Source organism: Mandrillus leucophaeus, unplaced genomic scaffold (genome assembly GCF_000951045.1).
Source record: "Mandrillus leucophaeus isolate KB7577 unplaced genomic scaffold, Mleu.le_1.0 Scaffold443, whole genome shotgun sequence".
Classification (NCBI taxonomy): domain Eukaryota; kingdom Metazoa; phylum Chordata; class Mammalia; order Primates; family Cercopithecidae; genus Mandrillus; species Mandrillus leucophaeus.
The window spans coordinates 435,926-455,488 of record NW_012104732.1 but is presented as its reverse complement, the minus strand read 5'-3'; the positions used below and the strand labels follow the sequence as shown (position 1 = coordinate 455,488).

At 39.4% G+C, this 19,563-nt stretch overlaps 1 protein-coding gene across 2 annotated transcripts in view; it reads left to right on the top strand.

Moving 5' to 3' along the window:
- Positions 1-19,563, top strand: part of KCTD16 (potassium channel tetramerization domain containing 16) — a 335,886-nt gene that overhangs the window by 34,410 nt on the left and 281,913 nt on the right. The window contains exons 1-2 of one of the 2 annotated variants that reach the window (XM_011994151.1): positions 12,659-13,423; positions 13,770-14,927. In XM_011994151.1, the coding sequence (XP_011849541.1) occupies positions 14,096-14,927 (832 nt within the window). In that variant the 5' untranslated portion in view covers positions 12,659-13,423; positions 13,770-14,095. Of the gene's footprint in view, positions 1-12,658; positions 13,424-13,769; positions 14,928-19,563 lie in introns of those variants that run through there. The other variant, XM_011994150.1, reaches the window with a different exon arrangement.

Sequence of the window (19,563 nt, the reverse complement as noted above, 5' to 3'; positions counted from 1 at the left end):
CACTGGTTGAGGCACTGTGGCTCTTTCATTTATGACAGAACCTTTCAGATTTTAAGAGCAGTTGAAGAGCTGTGAATACTGGCCTTCACATATCCAAAACTAGCACCACTTTCTGTGAATATCACTATTTGTGAAATGATTTATCTCAGAACTTTGGAGTATCTCTGTAACCATTTTTTCCCTTTCCCTATAAGCCCATTTGTATGGAACTCTAAAGAAGGTGAGGCCAGATAGCAGAGAGCTTTGAATATACACCAAGGACTTTGGAGTTTATTCTGTGAGCAGTTGGGAGCCAATTAAGATATCTGGGCAAAGAATGGCATCTTTAGAAAGAGGACACTGTTAGCTTTATGTCAAATGAACTGAGATGAAAAAACTTGAAAGGAGGGAGAACATTAACAGGTCCATATAGAAATACCAACACCTGTATCCCCAAAATCCTCACCAGCTTTTCCTCATTTATTCTACTTCACTCTAGTCTGAGACATCATCATATATCACTAAATTCCTGCAAATTCTCCCCACTGATCTCCCTACAACTAATTTTGTTTCCCTGACAATCTATTATCCCCATATCAGCCAAAGTCACCTTTTAAAAAGTAAGCAAACCAGAACATGTCACATCTAACTTTAAATTCCCAAAGACTTCCCATAACACATAGAATGAAATCTATGGTTTGGTCCCTGCCTGCTTCTCAGACCTGCACTCTCACCCTTGCTCACTGGGATCCAACTTGCTGGCTTTCTTGGATCCTTGAACAAGCCAAGCTTAGTTTCACCTCAGACAGCTGAGCCTTTGCTCTTGCCATTCCACCTGACTAGAGCACACTGTTCCCAGCATTTCACATAGCTGGCTCCCCTCCCCAGAGTCTCAGCCTGCAGTACCAATCCTCTTCTTCTTGCCCCCAAGCAAGGTATTTTTAAAAATATTACCTATTCTATTTTATTCATAGCTAATTTCACTATTTGAAATTATCTTGCTCATTTATTTATTTATTTGTTTATTATCTGTGTTTCTCGCCTTTAATGGAAGTTCCATGATGGCAAAGAGCTGGTCTACTTTGTTTCTGGATTCCCAACACATAGAGCTTATAGCTTAGTGTTGTGCCTGGCTCATGGTAAGTGTTCCGTAATTATTTCCTAGTCAAATTTGGGTAAAAGGCAAAGCACAAAGGTATGACAAATGGAAGTGAAGAGAAGAGATATCTGAAAGAAGTATAGTAGAGAAAGTGGGTAGATTTAATTATTGAGTGTTGGGTGCCAATGGAAAGGGAGGGGTCAGATGATGGATTTTCACTTGGACTGAGAAACCTGTCATGCTCTTAACACAGAAGGGGAACTTGGAAATGAAAAAGATGAGAGTGGAAAACAGATATTTAGCTTTGGACTCCAGTGTAAGGTGCTGGTAGATCCCTGTAAAGATGCCCAGCAGGTGTATGGAAGTTGGGAAGAAAGCAAGGCCAAGCATTTAGATGTTGCAGTCATTTGCATACAGTGATGATGGTTCACTGAGACTGAATTAGGTCAACATGGGGAATATTTGCTAAGAAAGAAGAGAACATTAAAAATGTGCAGACTTTTGCTCAGATATCCTTGTATATAAAGCACCATGCTGGGACAAGTGACGTCTAACAAATGGGGAGCAAGCTCTGGAGCTTATGGGGCCAGAGATGGTGACACTGATAACTTGTCAAGTAGAAAATGTGTTATCCATACAAGAAACATTACAACACTGCTGTATAATGCTCTTTGACTTATCCAAACCACCTCTCAGTAGGAGGCACTGCATCCACAAGGGAGATTTATGTGACTGCTCTGTTTCCTTCCCTTCACATCTGTAAGGGGTCCAAAGTAAGGACTGGCCAATGTTAGTGATGTGACTACCCTGAGCTCTCGTGGAGCTAATAATCTAGAACAGTCTGGGGAAGGGGAGAGTTCATTTTTAAAAAGACATGAAGCAATGTGTTTGTAATAGCAAACGCTACATTTGTTGAGCATTTACTGTGGGCCAGTTAGTGAACTAAGCACTCAACATGCATTGTTCATTTAGTTCTCACAAAACTCTGTATAGGAAGTACAATTATTACTCCTGTTGTGCAGATGAGAAAACTGAGGCTCAGATGTATGTAACTTTCCAAGCTGGTAAATAGTGGAGGTGGGATTTGACCCCAGGACTCTCTGATCCCAAAGCCCACCCTTTTAGCCGTGATGCTTCATTGCTTCTCCGTGTGAGAAATAATCATTTTTAGTACTTAAATTGTGTTTTGATATTTTTTGTGAATGCTATGAATTTGTGACTATTAGATTAACTTAAGGAAAATTTTATTTGCAGTAATTAAAGGTGACCACAGATCCTTCAAAGTTGTCATTTTGTGCTGATCAAAAGTAACTTGTTATTTTTTCAAGATTTTCTTAGATCTCCTTTGTGTCACAAATTGCCTAAAAGAATTGTTGCTTACACCGTCAGCTTCCCCAGACCCTTAGGATATCCTTAATTACAGGACTCCCTGTGTATCTGAAATAGAAACAGTGCTTGGAATCCTCCTTTACCACCATCCCCCAATGTTAAACTATAGTCATACCCTGTTAGCATGAGGGAACCTCTTCCTGGAAATTATCACATTAACTAAATTGATGCTATATGTGCCTTTGGCTAAAGATTTCTTCTATTTACCTTTCATATCTTTCTGGGTTGCTGCAAGGCTTATGTTGCCCTTCAAAATCTCAAAGGATTTCTACCAGGCAACAAATGTCTGCTGATCTGGGTTTCTTAGACCACCTCCTTAGGGACATCTGAGGCTGTTACAGTGCAACCTGCTTGCTACCTTCCAGCACCTTTCATGATTTTTGCAGAATCTCCAGCACTGTTGCTTGGTCACCTTTTGTCAGCCATCTTGAGCTTCTGCGTTCACTGGCACACTAGGAACCAGAGAAAGAGGGAGCTGGTGGAGTCAACAAATGGAGAGGGAAGGGCCACTCAAATGGCTCTTAGTCTCCACTGGCTGAGAACCAAATACGAATTAGCTGTACAGTAGAGTGCTGCAACGGACTTACATTTATATACACATATAAAATATTTCTGAGATCATCAGCACTCTAATGAATCAGCCCTGTCTGGAACAGCTCTAAATGAATTCTAAATGAGTGCCTCTCTGACTTCATACCAGTAAATGTATAGTAATGCAAAGTGGCACTTTCTTTAGTTCATCAATAATTTATTAATGGGCACTTTGTTCTAGGCATGATGTTTCTTAGAGTTTCAAAAAATGACTTTGTCTTTGGTTGCTCTGTTTCTGTCACAGAACTTTTTCTAGTTCTCTTAGCAGCAGTCATCACTTTCTCCTGTGTGCGAGTTGTCTCCAAGTCAGACACAGAGTGTTTTCCCTATTATAAACTTAGTGAAAGTAACACTCATGTTTGATTCACTATTACATCCTTTATAAAGCTTAACATAGTTCCTTGTACAAATAGATACATACATATCTGAGTAAATGAATAGTAATAAGAGACATGGACAAAACATTTTAAAGGGGCTCAAAATGTGTTTTGTTGGACTTCAGAAATCTTAGCTGTCATTACTATGTGGGGCTCTAGGGAAGGACTCTATGTTGACTCTGATTGGCCAGTGGCTTTGCAGGTGATCTTGTTTTTTCTTGAAGGGAAGTGACTTTTTACTGTTGTGAAGCCCTTTTATTATTGTCAGTGCCTCACAATAATAAAACTCCATCTGTCACTTCCATTGGGCAGTTACTTTTTCTTTCTTTAGCCTTATAGGTATAAATGACCTTGGACCAAATGGCAGTAAAAGGAAGGGATTTTATTACTGTCTTTGGTGCAAATAAAGCATTTATTATTTCTCCATCCCTAGCCCTTTTATCTAATTTTTAATCTGAATTTATAATTGTTTTATATGTCCTATCCAGGAGTAATTGTAGCTTCTATGTCCTGCACATCAACAACACGAATGTGTGTAACTACTCTCAAGACCTCATTTAAAGATATGAAAAATTCAAGAGATTGTTCAAGGGACACCAGGTTGAATCCAGTTTCTATCTGATACATAAATCTTTTTTTGTGTCACTCCATTTGTTCATAGGCATTCTTTTTCCTGATGAATGTCAACCAGATTTATCAGGAAGATATACAACACTGGCTCCATTTCAAACAATTGTCCGATGTCCTCTGGCAGCCATTGGAACTGCACATTGCAATGGTACCAGCCTGTCATTTTGAGAGACCCCTAGGGTAATTGTGAGATGTGCTTGAGGCTCAGATCATTGTCTGTAAAGGTAACATGCAATTTCCTTGGCAGAAGCTGTGCAAATCTGCATTGTACAGCAAAAAAGGTGATGTTTCCTACCTCGTATTTGAATTATGTGCTTTGGCCCCTTAAATCTTGTGCCCAGTATGTGTGTCTATGTAGGTCAATCATTATCAGGCATTCTAACTCCATAACCCACCCTACACACATGTTTGGGAAGAATGCAGAGTAACTGATGCATAAAATAGTTGGATTAGAATTGTCTGGTACCTTGCCAAAATACTTTTTCAGTAAATCATAGTTTTCAAGCATATAAGCACTTAAAAAAAATAAAAACTAGAATTTTATTGTTCTGATATAAATTCTTATCCTAAAAGCAATGTCTTATTTCTATAAGCTTTTAAATTCTGGAACATAAACATATATATTACTTATCCTTTTGGATTCATGAAGGGTCAGTTCTCTGATGCTCTATTCATAAACATTTCATGTTTCACATTTGGAACCAACATTTCAGTGAAGAAAATTAGATATGCTACACTCTTAGATCACACGCTCGTTGTATCCAGCTGAAACTTCTGGATACCACTGCCCTAATTGGTGATCTGTTCTGTCATTTATTCATTTGCTTGTTCATTCTCACAACCCCTTAACAAATATGTACAGAGTGCTTACTCCGAGCCTGGCACTGAACTGCGATTGGGGATATGGTGGTGATCTATGCTGGATTGTGTTGTTGTTCTGTGTGATGCCAAACCAAAATATATTGGATACACAGTGAGGATATTTAATAAAATAAACTATATGCCCAAATAAGTTGGGTGTAGTTAAAAAGGACCTCGGAATCAGACAAGTTTGGTGTGATCCGCTGCTGGTTACTCAACCTCTTGGAGGCTCTTTTATTCTCCCCACAATGCTAGCATTTCAGAATTGTTTTAGGAATTAAGCTAGAAAATGCATGTAGAATTGCCTGGCAATTGGGTCAGTTAATTTTATTAATTTGTTTGGCAACAGGCGTAGACATGAATCTTTTAAGAAACTGGTATCAGTGAAATTTTGAAACCGAAAACTCTGATCTCTTACTCTTTCAGTAGTGTTTCTTTTAATGGTTTTTCTTTTTTCCATTCCAATTTGACCCGACATCGAAGACATGAATGACCTCTTTGTAGTAGTGGGTTAAGAGAGGGTGGTTTTTGCAGTCAGCTTATTTCTCTGGGACCCGACCAAATGGAAAGATCCCTGCTAGCATGTAGAACTCAATGTTTGAGAAATAAACTGGAATCAACTACCTTATATTCCTAACCAACAACTCCATCTGATATGACCTTATCAGCTTTTTAATTGTTTCACTGGGCCATTCTGAGGATATCGCCCTTGGTTCCGCAATTAAATTAAACAAATGTTAATTGAGCATCTCTCAGATGCCAGACCTTGTGCTTGAGGGTACCAAGAATGAAAAATGACCCCTGCCCCATGGATTTCTTGCAAATAATTCAAAAGGGAAGGGAAGAAAGTGGTATTCAGAGCATATCTTCAATTCTCAGCTTTGAGTCTTCAAGTCCTCTAATAAAACAATTCAATTTTGCTCCTTGAGCTAAATCTTTCCATTTGTTATTTAGTGTTTGCCCTTCTTTCTTCCTGCTGTTCCCCATCTGCAGATGCCACTGGTAAGATTCATTTCAGCCTAAGAGTATGACATGTTTGGATTTATTTGTGAAAAACGCCTTCTACAAACAATCGCTATACCAAAGTGACTGTGCTGAATCACTGTAAGATGATGTGATCTCTTTTGAATGAGCCAGCCTGTTCATTCACTTTCTTCTGTTCATCATCCTTTGAAAGGTGTAGATTCTTTCCAAGTCAGAAGTCCTGTTTTTAAATGAACTAATTATCAGTCTCCAAGGGCAAATATGCTTAAAGTTCCTAGTATCACTTTCCTTTTTCCTATTCCTCTCCTACAAGGGAGAGCCAGGCTTTCAGAAAAGGGATCGGTCACATCAACAGCATAAGAGAGTAAAGTGTTTGCTCATGTTTATATAGCTGGTAGGTACCTCTTTCAAACTCTGTTCTGCCTGATTCTAAAACCTGTTCCTTTTCTTTACAACCAGGATTTTAAAACTCTTATTTCCTTAAGGTGCTTCAGGGGATTCCACAAATTCCATTTATACATATATGAAACTATTTAGAAAAAATTTAAATGCACTCTAAAGACAATTGATATATTTATTATTGCAAATTCTGGAAGATTTTTTAAAAAATAAATATTTTTGAACCTAATACCTAAGTGAATTCTGATTTCATTCCATTTGTATTGTTGCATATTATGGAAAGACAACAAAGATGCCTTTGGAAAGATGGAGATAAAAGGTTGATAATTACTGGCTTGCAACTTACACTACTCGTTTACCGAGAGATATATTACATAGCAAACAGAGCAGACATAATGAGGACTCCACCAACATGTGTAATACAATGTAGCTAACACACATCATACAGATAGTAACAGGACATGGATCAACACGCTGTAGGGGAAGGATTTCAGGGGAGGCAAGCAAGGTAGGCCTCTTGTTTTTAGGGCTATTCGTAAAATAGTGCATGTGTATTTAGTAAAACCAATTGTTTGAGAATTGTGCAGCTAATTGTGTAGCTATGTTTTTCATTTGCCAACTCATTTTCAGAAATAAGTATATTTCTGTTGGTTAGGCTTCATGCTGATGAGATTACAGTTTTAAAACACGTATGTGGCTTTACTTGACTTCATGGCCAAATTGTACACTCCTGACTTTGACCATTTTTTCCAGAATAGCTTCCTGTGTTTTTTTTGTTTGTTTGTTTGTTTGTTTTTTTTTGAGATGGAGTCTTGCTTTGTCACCAGGCTGGAGTGCAGTGGCGTGATCTCCGCTCATTGCAATCTCTGCCTCCCGGGTTCAAGCGATTCCCCTGCCTCAGCCTCCTGTAGCTGGGACTACAAGTGCGCACCATGACACCTGACTAATTTTTTGTATTTAAGTAGAAACAGGGTTTCACCATGTTGGCCAGAATGGTCTGGATCTCCTGACCTCATGATCCCCCCACTTCTGCCTCCCAAAGTGCTTCCTCGTTTCAAAGACAAATTTAAAATGTGACTTCACATCTGTACCTACTACAGAAATGTATACTTCCATACACACTCACATACATGCACACTGCAAAAACTTTAGACCCTGTGAATCTAGTCAATAATGTTGCCTTTATGCCTGAAGAGCAGTACTTTTGTTTTCAGGCAGCATACATTTTTTTAAAGATCAAATCTCAAAATTATAGTTCACTTAGAAGAACTTTGTCCTGTAGACTCCTGTTCAGAGGCACGATGGTGATAAAGACAGCTTTTGCTTTCATTTGTATTTTATGACAGTGGAAATCAGGAGTATTTTCAGGGAGAAACTGTGAGAGAAATGACTTGGCTGAACATCTGCTATGAAGCTTTTATCTGAATCTGAGGCTGCAGTGGATGACCTCGAAGGATCTCCACTCCCAACTTTTAGATTATACAAGTCTAATCCAAATTCTTTCTTGTAAGGCTTTACGTTAACAAGAAAGATGGCTGCTTGCTGCCTTCTTCATCTGTTTTTTACATAGCAAATTACTTCCTAGAATGTCTGAAGTTTTGATAGCTGCATTTTATCTTTATTTTATCGTTGGTCATGATACGTCTTTAAGGGGAAACAGTTCCATTTTATAGATATGGAAGCAGAGGCCATCTGAGGTTAAATGGTTTGTCAAAATCATATGTGAACTATGTAACACCAAAGGCCAAATATAGCACTAGGGATATTTCTGAAAATAAAAGGCAGTGCCCAAGAATCTATAACTTTATTTTCTTTTTGAGGTAGAGTCTCACTCTGTTGCCCAGGCTGGTGTGCAGAGGCACCATCATAGCTCATTGCACCCTCGAACTTGAGACTCAAGCTATCCTCCCACCTCAGCCTCCCAAGTAGCTGGGACTACAGGAATGCACCACCACACCAGGCTAATTTTTCTATTTATTAATTTATTTTTGTAGAGACAGGGATTTGCTGTTGCCCAGCCTGGTCTCAAACTCTTGGCCTTAAACAGTCTTCCCACATCATCCTCCCAAAGCGCTGGAATTACAGGTGCGAGCTACCATACCCAGGCAATGTAACTTTAATTTTTTTCCCCCATTGGTAGGATTTTGAGTTTGTGTGTGCAGTTGCATGTGAGTGTTTGAGTCAGATATTATATCAAATTTGGCTTTGCATCTCAACTACCTAGCACTGTGCTGGACACAATATAGGCACTTAATAAATCCATGTAGTATAAATGAAAGGGTACCAGGGAAATAATCTTGTCTGGCAAAAGATAGTGGCATTTTCATTTTTAATCACTGGGATCCCGATTATTTTCAGTTCCCCACTCTGCCACCCCATCTCCCCAACCAAATCCTGAAATTCCCCCATGAATAATAAATACATTTATAACAAGCAATGGTCTTAACCTGAATTTTCATACTGGAAACAGTAACGATTTTGGATGTAGAACTCAATTTCTATGTTTGGGCATCTTTTGTAATTTCTTTATGCCTCAATTGGAGTTTAACAACAATGAATACAGATATTTTAAACCACTAGCATGAACGCTAATGACGTTTATTAAGCACTTGCTGAAAGCCATGGAATGTGCCAGAGAGCTTACATGCATCTTCGTATTTAGTCCACGCAACACACCTGGGAGGCAGGTCTTCTTATTGCCACCATACCCTGGCTCAGAGACGTGAGTCTCCTGTTCAAAGTCACAAGGCCAGCCAGGCAGAGCTGGAAGAGGAGTAACGACTGACTGTGGTGAGGACTTGATGGTCAGCCCTCCATAAACAGCAGCTATTAAGATAATGGTGATAATGCAGGAGTCCCTGGGAGCATATAACACCATGAGTGTGCAGCATCTTAGCATAAGTAAGTGTACGAGATCTGTTTCCTCTCTAATAGTGAAGGCTATCAGCATGAAAGCTATCTGCTTGAGGGCAGGGAAAACTTAAGGATGTGTTAGGGGTGAGAACGTAGAGAGTGATCACATTATTTCAAAATTAAAATAGTCCTTTTGAGAATATACCCTTCAATATTTAGCTGTGTATGTGAAAGTAGGAAACAGAGGCGAAAACATATTTTATCAATTTCACAATTTACCTAACATACGTCTTGATTTGCTATATGCTTGAATATTACAAAGAACAGGATGGAACATTCTTCCTTGCTCTTCCTCTGAGAGAAATCTGTTGCCGTATGCTGTTCAGCCTTCAGTCCGGGAGTGCCATCCCACAGTGTTTCAGTGGAGAGCTGCCAGGAGAGAATAATAACACTAGCGGTGTTATTTGCTGACACGAAGGCTAGGAATACACTCACAGCCTAGACTTGGCTTCTTGCCTCTTGTTAAGTCACCGAACAGCCGGGCTTACCGACAACTTCCCTGAGACACACTCGCTTACTCTAGCACTATTTAAATCTCTTTGTGTGGTGTATTGCTTTATTTCCTTCAAATCTTTTATCTTTTTAATCTCACCTCTCATTCGTTTTCATCCCTGAGACTAAAGAAGGAAGAAGGAGTACAGATCTGGGGATGTTAACCTGAGGTCTATGAACTCCAACATGAATGGGCTTCAGGTCAGTCTTGAACCAAACCCCTGATCTCTCAGAAGGTAAGGGAGGCCTAGACCATCTTGCTTTTCTGAGGTTCCATTTAGATTAAAGAGTAGATATGCCCAAATAGAGTTAGCAAAGCTAGTGTTTATTTTTAACTGCTCACTATAATAAACTCTTTTAGCACATAACAGTATAAAAATATGATGCAATGTAATTGTGCAAAACAGGATATTTACAGTGTTTATGAAAAATACCAATTTAAAATGTTTCAGGTGGTATGATCAAATCATGGGTTGCAAGATTAAAGTGGTCTGGTGAATGTTTTCCATTTTTCAATTCTCAGCATGTGTCTCTGTGAATGTATGTGTAATCTAACTTCAAAAAGAAGTTTCATAGTCAAAATTTGAGGAATTCTGCTTATGTGAATCATCAACTACATGCCCCCCCCCACCCCCGCCCCTCACTGGTTCCTCTTTTTACTCAGCCTTCCCTGAGAGGGTCTGCCTTGACAGTGAATGCAATCTTTTATGCTCATAGGTTCACTTCCTAGGTTTTATTAGATGCTCTAGGCAGTCCATTTTCCAAAAAAGGGTACGAACCTACTTGTCTCAAAAGTAATCTAACCTATTAAACCCAGACCAATGAACAGAACTCCTCATTTTAAAAATTCAGAATATTCTTCTTTTATATTATAAAATCTTTTAACCTTGCAATTTAAACTAATATTAATTATTGGCATGCTTTTAAAAAGCATGTTTAGTAATCTTGAAATTTGTTGTTTCAAATTTCAAGAAAGTGTCTTGAAATTTGTTGTTTCCAAAAAAATCTTGTTTCTTAAATTTGCCGCCTCTCTATTCCTGTTCAGGAATATGTAAGGTTAAAACGAGGACACGGGTTATCCTGAAGAGTCAGTGGTCTAAAGCCCATCCTGCTACTCTGGTGCTGTGTGACCCCGAGGCAGTGCTCACCCTCTCTGTTCCTCAGTTCTGCATCTCTAAGATGAGACAGTTAATTTTTCATTCCTCACGTCCTTTTTAGCTCTAAAAGATTATGAATTTTCTTACTCTGTTTCTCCACCTACTTCCATACTGCCCCTGCAATGTTTTAATACCTGAGCTCCAAGGCTATTGTCATGACGTTCTGGCCTACTCTCTTAGAAATAAAAGAAAACAAAACATTTGCTTACTTTAACTACAACCAAAACCAGTACTTAATAGGTCTGAATTCAGATATATTTTGTCTTTGACCTGATGTCAATGAAATATTTATTTTCTTGTCATGGTGAGCAGTGCTTGCCAAGGAAACTTAGATCACTATAAAAACTTAAAAATAAAAGAAAATCTAAATGTTTTGGCCCTGTTGCCAGATACAGAGCTGCACTGATAGCTTAGGGCACTAGATGGCGATATAAGTGCATCACATAACAAACATCTTCTTGATTGGTCCAGCATTAAAATCCTAATGATTGAGGCCAGAACAGGTTAATGCATTAGTTAAAGAAATGAAGTCAAATATAATCAGATATAGGAATGTTGGCTAATGCTCTGAATATGTTCAGTAACCCAATGCTTATTGACAGAAAAGATTGTTAAAGTAGAAACTAATTTATCCTACTGTTGGGTGTATCTTCAAGCTAATTTTTTGGGCAAGAGTAGCCAGTAAGCACGTTTCTCATAAAATGTGTATAATTCCTAAGTTCAGCTCCATTTTTGGTTTTCACTTTTTAAAAATAGCAATTGTTTGGGATGGCGTGTGCCTCACATATATTATTCATTACCAAGCACTATATTCTTATGAGGGATGTGAGCCCTAAGACACTGGTGTTTTAAAGGGGAAATGGCAGACTTACTGTAAGCTGTTGGCTGGGCCATTATTGACTGGCAGGCTCAACTGGAAGCACTTTGTTAGTGGATTAGGTTGCCCTGGAAATGCCTTCCTGAAACTCTAATGATGCACTTAAGGGAGCCCTCTGGAACAGGAGTAAAATGTCTTTTAGCAGGAGTGCCTTCCACCAGAGTCCTCTTGGGATGACTTGGGAGGGGGCTGGGGGCGCATCCAAAGAGATGCTCAGTAAGGAAACAACCCCAGAAAAAGGTGGCAGGTATCAATTTCTTACAGGTAAGCTAAGATAATGACTTATGGATGGATGCAAACTGTGGGCTTTCTGTGGGTGCCAGTGTTTCATGTCTTCATTTCGAAAGAGCATCATTAATTTCAGAGAGTGTTTGTTTATCTACCCATCTACGTATATATTAATAGTTATTTATTTATTTGCTAGGGGTTGTGGTGGCAGGCAGACGAAACAGAAAAGAAAAAAGAGAGAATTTGAGTGTATATGGTTTAAATCAAAGGATTAAAAAAAACCCACTTTGTAGTTTGAACATTGGGGTCATTTGGTGTGCGTGTCTGTGTTTTAAAGCAAGCTTTAGAGAGAAATTTGCCCTTCAGCAGGAATTCCGTGAGCGGGAAGGGGATAAGGGGGAGGGGGGAAGATTTGTAGATTTTTCAAATAAAAAGTCACTTGTGTTTATCTCACAACTTACCTCTTGGGTGGGGGGCGGGGATTTGCTGTGGGATGGTGATGGTGGTGGAGGTGAAAACAAGAAAGAATGAAAAGGCCCTTGGAAACTCCAGACTCCAGGACAGGACAGGGAGGGAAGTGGCTGCGCAGCACTGCGTCTCCGCCCCAAGCCCCGCGCGCCCGGCAATCGCGTGCCCACCGCTGGAGCGCGGCGTCCCCATGCAGTCCTGGCAACCTGTCACGGAGGAGGACGTGACTCGGAGCTGCCGCCGCTTCCTCTAAGCCATATTCCTTTAAGATGATGTAATAGTCATTTCCCTGGATGGTTTCTTGCCTGCACTGCTGAAACAACAGCATCCGAACTGCACTGGGAACTGTGGAACCACCCAGCTCCGCCACCAGAGAAGCCGGAGCCCCGGGCCCCCCGCCGGCATCTCTGCGCTGCGTTGGCCTCTGGCTCCCACCGGCTCTCACCTGGCTGGGAACATGGGAGTCCGTTTGCCCTTGCCGGCAGGTGGGGTGGCTACCTGGGACCCCAGCAGGGCACATCTCTCCATCTTTCTGCTTCTGGGCTTTCTGAAAAGCTTCTAAGTCCTGGTACCTCTTGCAACTCTCTTCTAAGGATCCTTTCCAAAGATTTCTTTTTCCATTTTTCCCCCCCACGGGGAAGCTTTGGTTGAATATTTTCTCTGCTTTACTTCTTCAACCCAACCTCCTCTCATCACGGTTTAACTTTTTTGTGACTTGTTTTAACTTAAGATACGGAGTGAATACATATGTACCTACATACTTACATAAACACAAATAGGCATTTATATAAATACATACATATAATAGTTATCTTCCAAGAGCACACCTCTCTGGCACTTTTCATTGATACCTCGGTCGTTTACCTGTTTGGGATTTGACAAGATCCAGACTCAGTTTGGCTGTGGATTCTGATTGCTTTACAAATGGTTATTATTATTATTTTTTTTCACAAGAACTGGGTCTCCAGCACTCACTAAGGTAAGCTCTAAGACTTACTGCTTTTCCTGTCTAGCTGAAAGAAAACCCCATTTAGAAGTTGAAAATTGCATGTTTCTTTTTAAGGTGGACTTACAAGTAAAATTGTTTTTCATACTAATTGCTGGAGACAGAGGCTTATAGATAAACATGTAGACACAAAATCGCATGAGAGAAGCATGATTTAATTGAAGAATGACTGAGATCAGTAGTTCCAGAGCTGCTTATGTAAAATAATCTCTCTCTCCCTCCCTCTGTTTTTCCCTCCCTCCCTCTCTCTCTCTCCAGAGGACTCTCTTTTTCTGACTCATTCCGGGTTTGAGGAAATAATTTTTCTCTTTTCCTTCAGACGGACATCTGAGTAACTGGGGAATTGGCCTGCCTTGCCTGTGAGCTTGACGGAAGATTGGATATAGATGAGTTGATTATATTCTATGAAGTAACAGCTCACTACCATCTACCATCCAGGGTTTAAACTACTTTTTCAGCATCACTTCACCTGTGGACTCTTATACATTTTGCTTTCTTGGGGGAAAAAACCTGGGATAAGAGGAGGTCATTTTTTAATAAGTTAGCATCCTTTTCCCTTTCTTACAAGTTGATCCAAAGGATAAGGCTGTGACTCCATTGGATTGCACCTTCAAATCAAAATAGCAGCAGCAGAAGAAAGGGACAATGGCTCTGAGTGGAAACTGTAGTCGTTATTATCCTCGAGAGCAAGGGGCCGCAGTTCCAAACTCCTTCCCTGAGGTAGTAGAGCTGAATGTTGGGGGTCAAGTTTATTTTACTCGCCATTCCACATTGATAAGCATCCCTCATTCCTTCCTGTGGAAAATGTTTTCCCCAAAGAGAGACACGGCTAATGATCTAGCCAAGGACTCTAAGGGAAGGTTTTTCATTGACAGAGATGGATTCTTGTTCCGTTATATTCTGGACTATCTCAGGGACAGGCAGGTGGTCCTGCCTGATCACTTTCCAGAAAAAGGAAGACTGAAAAGGGAAGCTGAATACTTCCAGCTCCCAGACTTGGTCAAACTCCTGACCCCCGATGAAATCAAGCAAAGCCCAGATGAATTCTGCCACAGTGACTTTGAAGATGCCTCCCAAGGAAGCGACACAAGAATCTGTCCCCCTTCCTCCCTGCTCCCCACCGACCGCAAGTGGGGTTTCATTACTGTGGGTTACAGAGGATCCTGCACCTTGGGCAGAGAGGGACAGGCAGATGCCAAGTTTCGGAGAGTTCCCCGGATTTTGGTTTGTGGAAGGATTTCCTTGGCAAAAGAAGTCTTTGGAGAAACTTTGAATGAAAGCAGAGACCCTGATCGAGCCCCAGAAAGATACACCTCCAGATTTTATCTCAAATTCAAGCACCTGGAAAGGGCTTTTGATATGTTGTCAGAGTGTGGATTCCACATGGTGGCCTGTAACTCATCGGTGACAGCATCTTTCATCAACCAATATACAGATGACAAGATCTGGTCAAGCTACACTGAATATGTCTTCTACCGTAAGTACAAAGGGTTCTTTTAATTTTTTATGTGTGTCAATTCTCTTCGCAAATGTATATGGTCTGTGTGTTCTGTCCATACCTAAGGAACATGGTTTGGAATTCTTTTAACTCTTGAGTTATAGTTAGAGAATTAGAGGTTATAATTCAGCTCTCATGATTAACCTAAGGCAACTTTTATCCAATGAGGTCACAGAATATTCAAAGGCCTCCAAAATCACAAGATGCAAATGATGTTGGTATATGCAATTTGTAAAATGGAAACAAGCATGTATATCTTTTTTTTTTTTTTGCCAAATATTGAATTGTGAAAATAAGGTTGATGATTGCATCTTGGCTGTTTGTCCATAGGAGCTTGGTATACTCAGTGGAAAAATTACTGCTGTCTATTCATTTAGCTGGACTTTGAGGTCTATTAAGCTGGTTGCTGAAGACTTGCTTTCATCAGGGGCTTTGAAAACACAAATGGATGTTGCCATAAATAATGTGGTCTTGGCTAGATGGCAGTACAGACTACTGAAAGGCCCCCTGCTCCCCCCAAGTCTAAAATTTGCTTTTAAGGGTTTTACAAATCTGCTGTTTGATTCTGAAGCCTTTTGTACTGAGACCTGAGTTGCACTGCAGACTTAATTAAGCTGAACTTCATTTAAGATCTATCTAAAAGGAACTAGATCCTTGAGAATTGTCAATCACATACAAACACCTTCAGACAGCTGAGGTGATAGAATTACTGACATAAAAGGAAACCAGAGAGGGAGGAAATGAAACAATGATACTGAAGCCTTTTAAGTAAGGGGTTCTTAGAGGTCAGTTCATTTGCTTAAATGAAGATACCCTGCAGATTCCTCATTTTATGATATGGCATTATTCTAAACTATAAACTATGAGCCATTGATCTCTGAAAGGAAGAGTAAATCAGCGTGCACTCTTTGGTACTCGATTTTAACTGCCAGTTTTCAACAGGCCCAGGAGTTGGGTGAAGTAAATTCCACAAGAAATGTGTTTCCAGTGTTAACATTTGATTTCCTGTATTCTTATTCTAAAACAAATCCAGAATTCAGAATTAAAATATCTAAATTTCTTTAAACATAAAAGTAGGACTGACTTTCTTGGACTGGTTTTCTTCCTTAGTTATGTTTATTCATTTGGCAATGGTGCTGGAAACCTTGGTGAAGAGGCTAGTGGGAAGCCAAGTCGTTCTCTACTAAGCTATCACACATTTGGTTTTGAGAAGTGAAGGCACACGTATTGCATAGCCAGAACAACCTGTGGAAAAAAATGAAATCAGTAATCAGTTCAGGAGTATACTGATGTGCAATAACAAACATCATTTGGTTCATTAATCCTATCTGTGGCCTTTATCTACAGTCTATATCTTCCTTTATGCTAGAGCCTAGCGGACAGGTATTGTTTTCTTCCTTTTGGTAAATTTCCCACTAGTGTAGAGATAAGATTCTGCCTTTTTAGCTTTGTATAAAGGAATATGACATTATCTATCGTTCTGAAGAAGAAATATCTTCTCCAAACTTTTTGGAGAAGTACATCTTAGAGATAGTTCCCATGCAGCTTTGTAATATTTACCATGTTCTCCAATTTTGAATATTTGAAAACATAGCATCATAAGAAGCTTCAACCACATAAATGAAAATATACCAGTTATAGCCCCCAGAAAGACCACATTGGATTTATAGTCACTTGCTTACAGAAATGAGACCCACACACTGAAATTTATTTGTCTACCAGTGGCATTTCTGTGTTCATCAAAGGCTCATCTGTCCAACACAATTTCCCTTTAGATTGCTCTGGACAGGCTCCATTCTCCTGACTATGTCATTTCTTCTTTCTTTGTTGAATTGCTGAGAGATTGCTGAGGAATAGTTTGTTCTCCATCTCTCCATGGACAGGCTAGCACAAATGCGCAGGAACTTCATACCAGCAGCATATATCTTGCAAATGATATGCTTCCCCTTTGTACCCAACATCCAGAGCTAAGTGTTAACTCTTCCTCTGTCTCAGGACCAATAAAACTGACAGCTGGCTTTCTAGGGTGCGTAACAGCTTCCGTGCAGCTGCTTAGCCATAATTATTTAATTAGAAGCTGCCAACTGTGCCTATATAAGCATTAATTCATCAAGCTGTTGTGCTCGGGTTAATGGGCCAAAACCATGGGAGATGCTCTAAAGCAGGGAGTTGGCTGCATGCAAAGATGCTTTTCACGAAGGAACTCAACTTCCTCCTGGGCTTAGGGGGAAATACATACATATACATACATACATATATTATATATATACACACACACACACACACAAGCTCCTTACATCTAAGGAATTAACAGTTTAAGCAATCAGTCTTTTTTGATAACACAGGAATAATGCAGAGTCACTTTGCATGGATCAATATCTCAGTAAAAAGTAAACAGCAAGAAATTAGTGCATTGCATGATGGTTCATAATCATGGGGAGAGACTTCTTGTTTCCCTGTTTGCCTATTTTTTCTTCTGAGTCTTCCAAGAAAAATTTGGTAGACTGAAATCTACCTATCAACCATGAATAAGTTAGATTCTTACCTCATTTACATTTTCATGTGGACCTAGAGTTGATGGTCACTATCAGGTGGTTTTGAGTGTGTGTTTTGTTAGCGTAGAACTATGAACAATGAAAAAGTCAACAGGTGTTTGTATGTGCTTAAGAGGAAGGTAAGAAATGTGTTTGTCTACATCACTTACACACCAAAATACAGGTGAAATGCTATGGATTATGATTCATTTATCTGCAACTAAAAGAGTTAATATGAGTGATACAGGAACATAGAAAAGAAATGTCTACCCTAGGGATTGTCTTACAAAGTATTTTAGACATGTTCTTTGCTTTAATTTAAAACAATAAAAAGGCTTCTTTACTCCTTTCCCACCCAACTGACTGAATAATTACTTTTCAAGCATTATGTGGAAGGTGAGGTGATAAATATCATAAAATGCCTTCTTGATTCACCTCTAAATAAAATGAGATCTATGTAATTTGGAAAAGACAAGTTCTGATTTTGAACTAGATACTCAATGACAATTCACATCACTTAGGAACCAAATGACAGGTGCATGGAAATAAATGAACCTTTATTTCCAGAGCCATCTTCTGATGCCTGAGAGAGTGGGAAGATTGTTCTTGGTTGGAGAGAATTATGCACATTTCCAAAAGCCTACTCATGAGTGAGTTACTTCAGCCAAATGCCTGAAAGCACTAAGATTTAAAGGCATTTGCCTCTAATAAAGCTGTGATAACATCACCACACATAGGGAGGTTAATTCATAGGACACTTATTCTGAAAACATACACTCTGAATTCTGTGAATTATAGAAGCAGACACATTGATTCATCGTCTTTTCAACAAATTGCAGCTTGTAAGTGCATTTTAACCTTTCTTCTCTTTACTTATTTTCCTAAAATTTACAGTTGCTTCCACAGAAGTCTCTAAATTGCCTTTTAGATGCAGTATATATCTTCAGGATTATTGATTAAGATAGGCTGTCGGAAAAAAGTAGATCAAGAAATTATCTTCCACTTATAATTCAGCTGTGTGACCTTATATTGGGGAGAAGTATATGCTTTGGCCACTGTGAATAATTTAGGTAAGATTGACTTTAACAAGCTTCAATAAGAGCATGTGCTTTCATAAGAAAAACAGGTGGAAATGCATCTACCCTAAAATGATTCTAGCTTTTTTTTCTCCTGGCTATTTGAAAGATCCCAGTACAGGTTGAGCATCCCTAATTCAAAAATACCATATCCAAAAGGATTCAAAATCCAAAACTTCTTGAGAGCCAGCATGGTGCCACAAGTGGAAAATTCCACACATAAGTACTCAACACAAACTTTGTTTCATGTCCCAATTATTAAAACTATTGTATACGATTACATTCAGGCTATGTGTATAATGTGCATATAAAACATAAATGAATTGCATGTTCAGACTTGAGTCTTAGCCCCAAGATACGCCATTATGTATGTGCAAATATCATAAAATCTGAAAAAATCCAAAATCTGAAACATGTCCGGTTCAGGCATTTTGAGTAAGGGATACTCAACCTGTAAGAATTTCAATTTTTATTACTTATAGAGATATGGTATTGGCACATTCAAAGTGAAACATCAGGGATAGCAGAGTGGCCAGAATCATAAGGTATGTGAGGTTTGGTCCCTACACCACCAGCATCTCTCTCTGTGACTTCCTTCTGTTGTCTCACCTTAGCTGTTCCTCTTTCCTTCTGTTTGAGTCACTCCTGCTCTCCAGTTCCTTCTCCCATGCCATAATCAAAGCTCATCTGGAAAAATTCTGCTCTGTCATTATACTTAGAATGCTTTCAAGGCATGATGTTACCTTCCCCAGGGGTATTTGTACATAAGAGCACTTTTAATAGTTGTGGCTCAGGCATCCTTTTACCCTGAAGAAAGTAGTTCTTAAGATTTGAAACTTCTTAATTTCTGATGAAAAACAAACCACAGCTTAAGTATAAAACTTCATTATGAAGTCAGTTTAGACCCATGCTCAGGCAGATATTGGATAATAAAGGGCAGAAGCAGCAGGCATAATTTTTCTTGTTTCTTTAAGATGCTGTGCATTGAGAATTGGGCTTAATAGA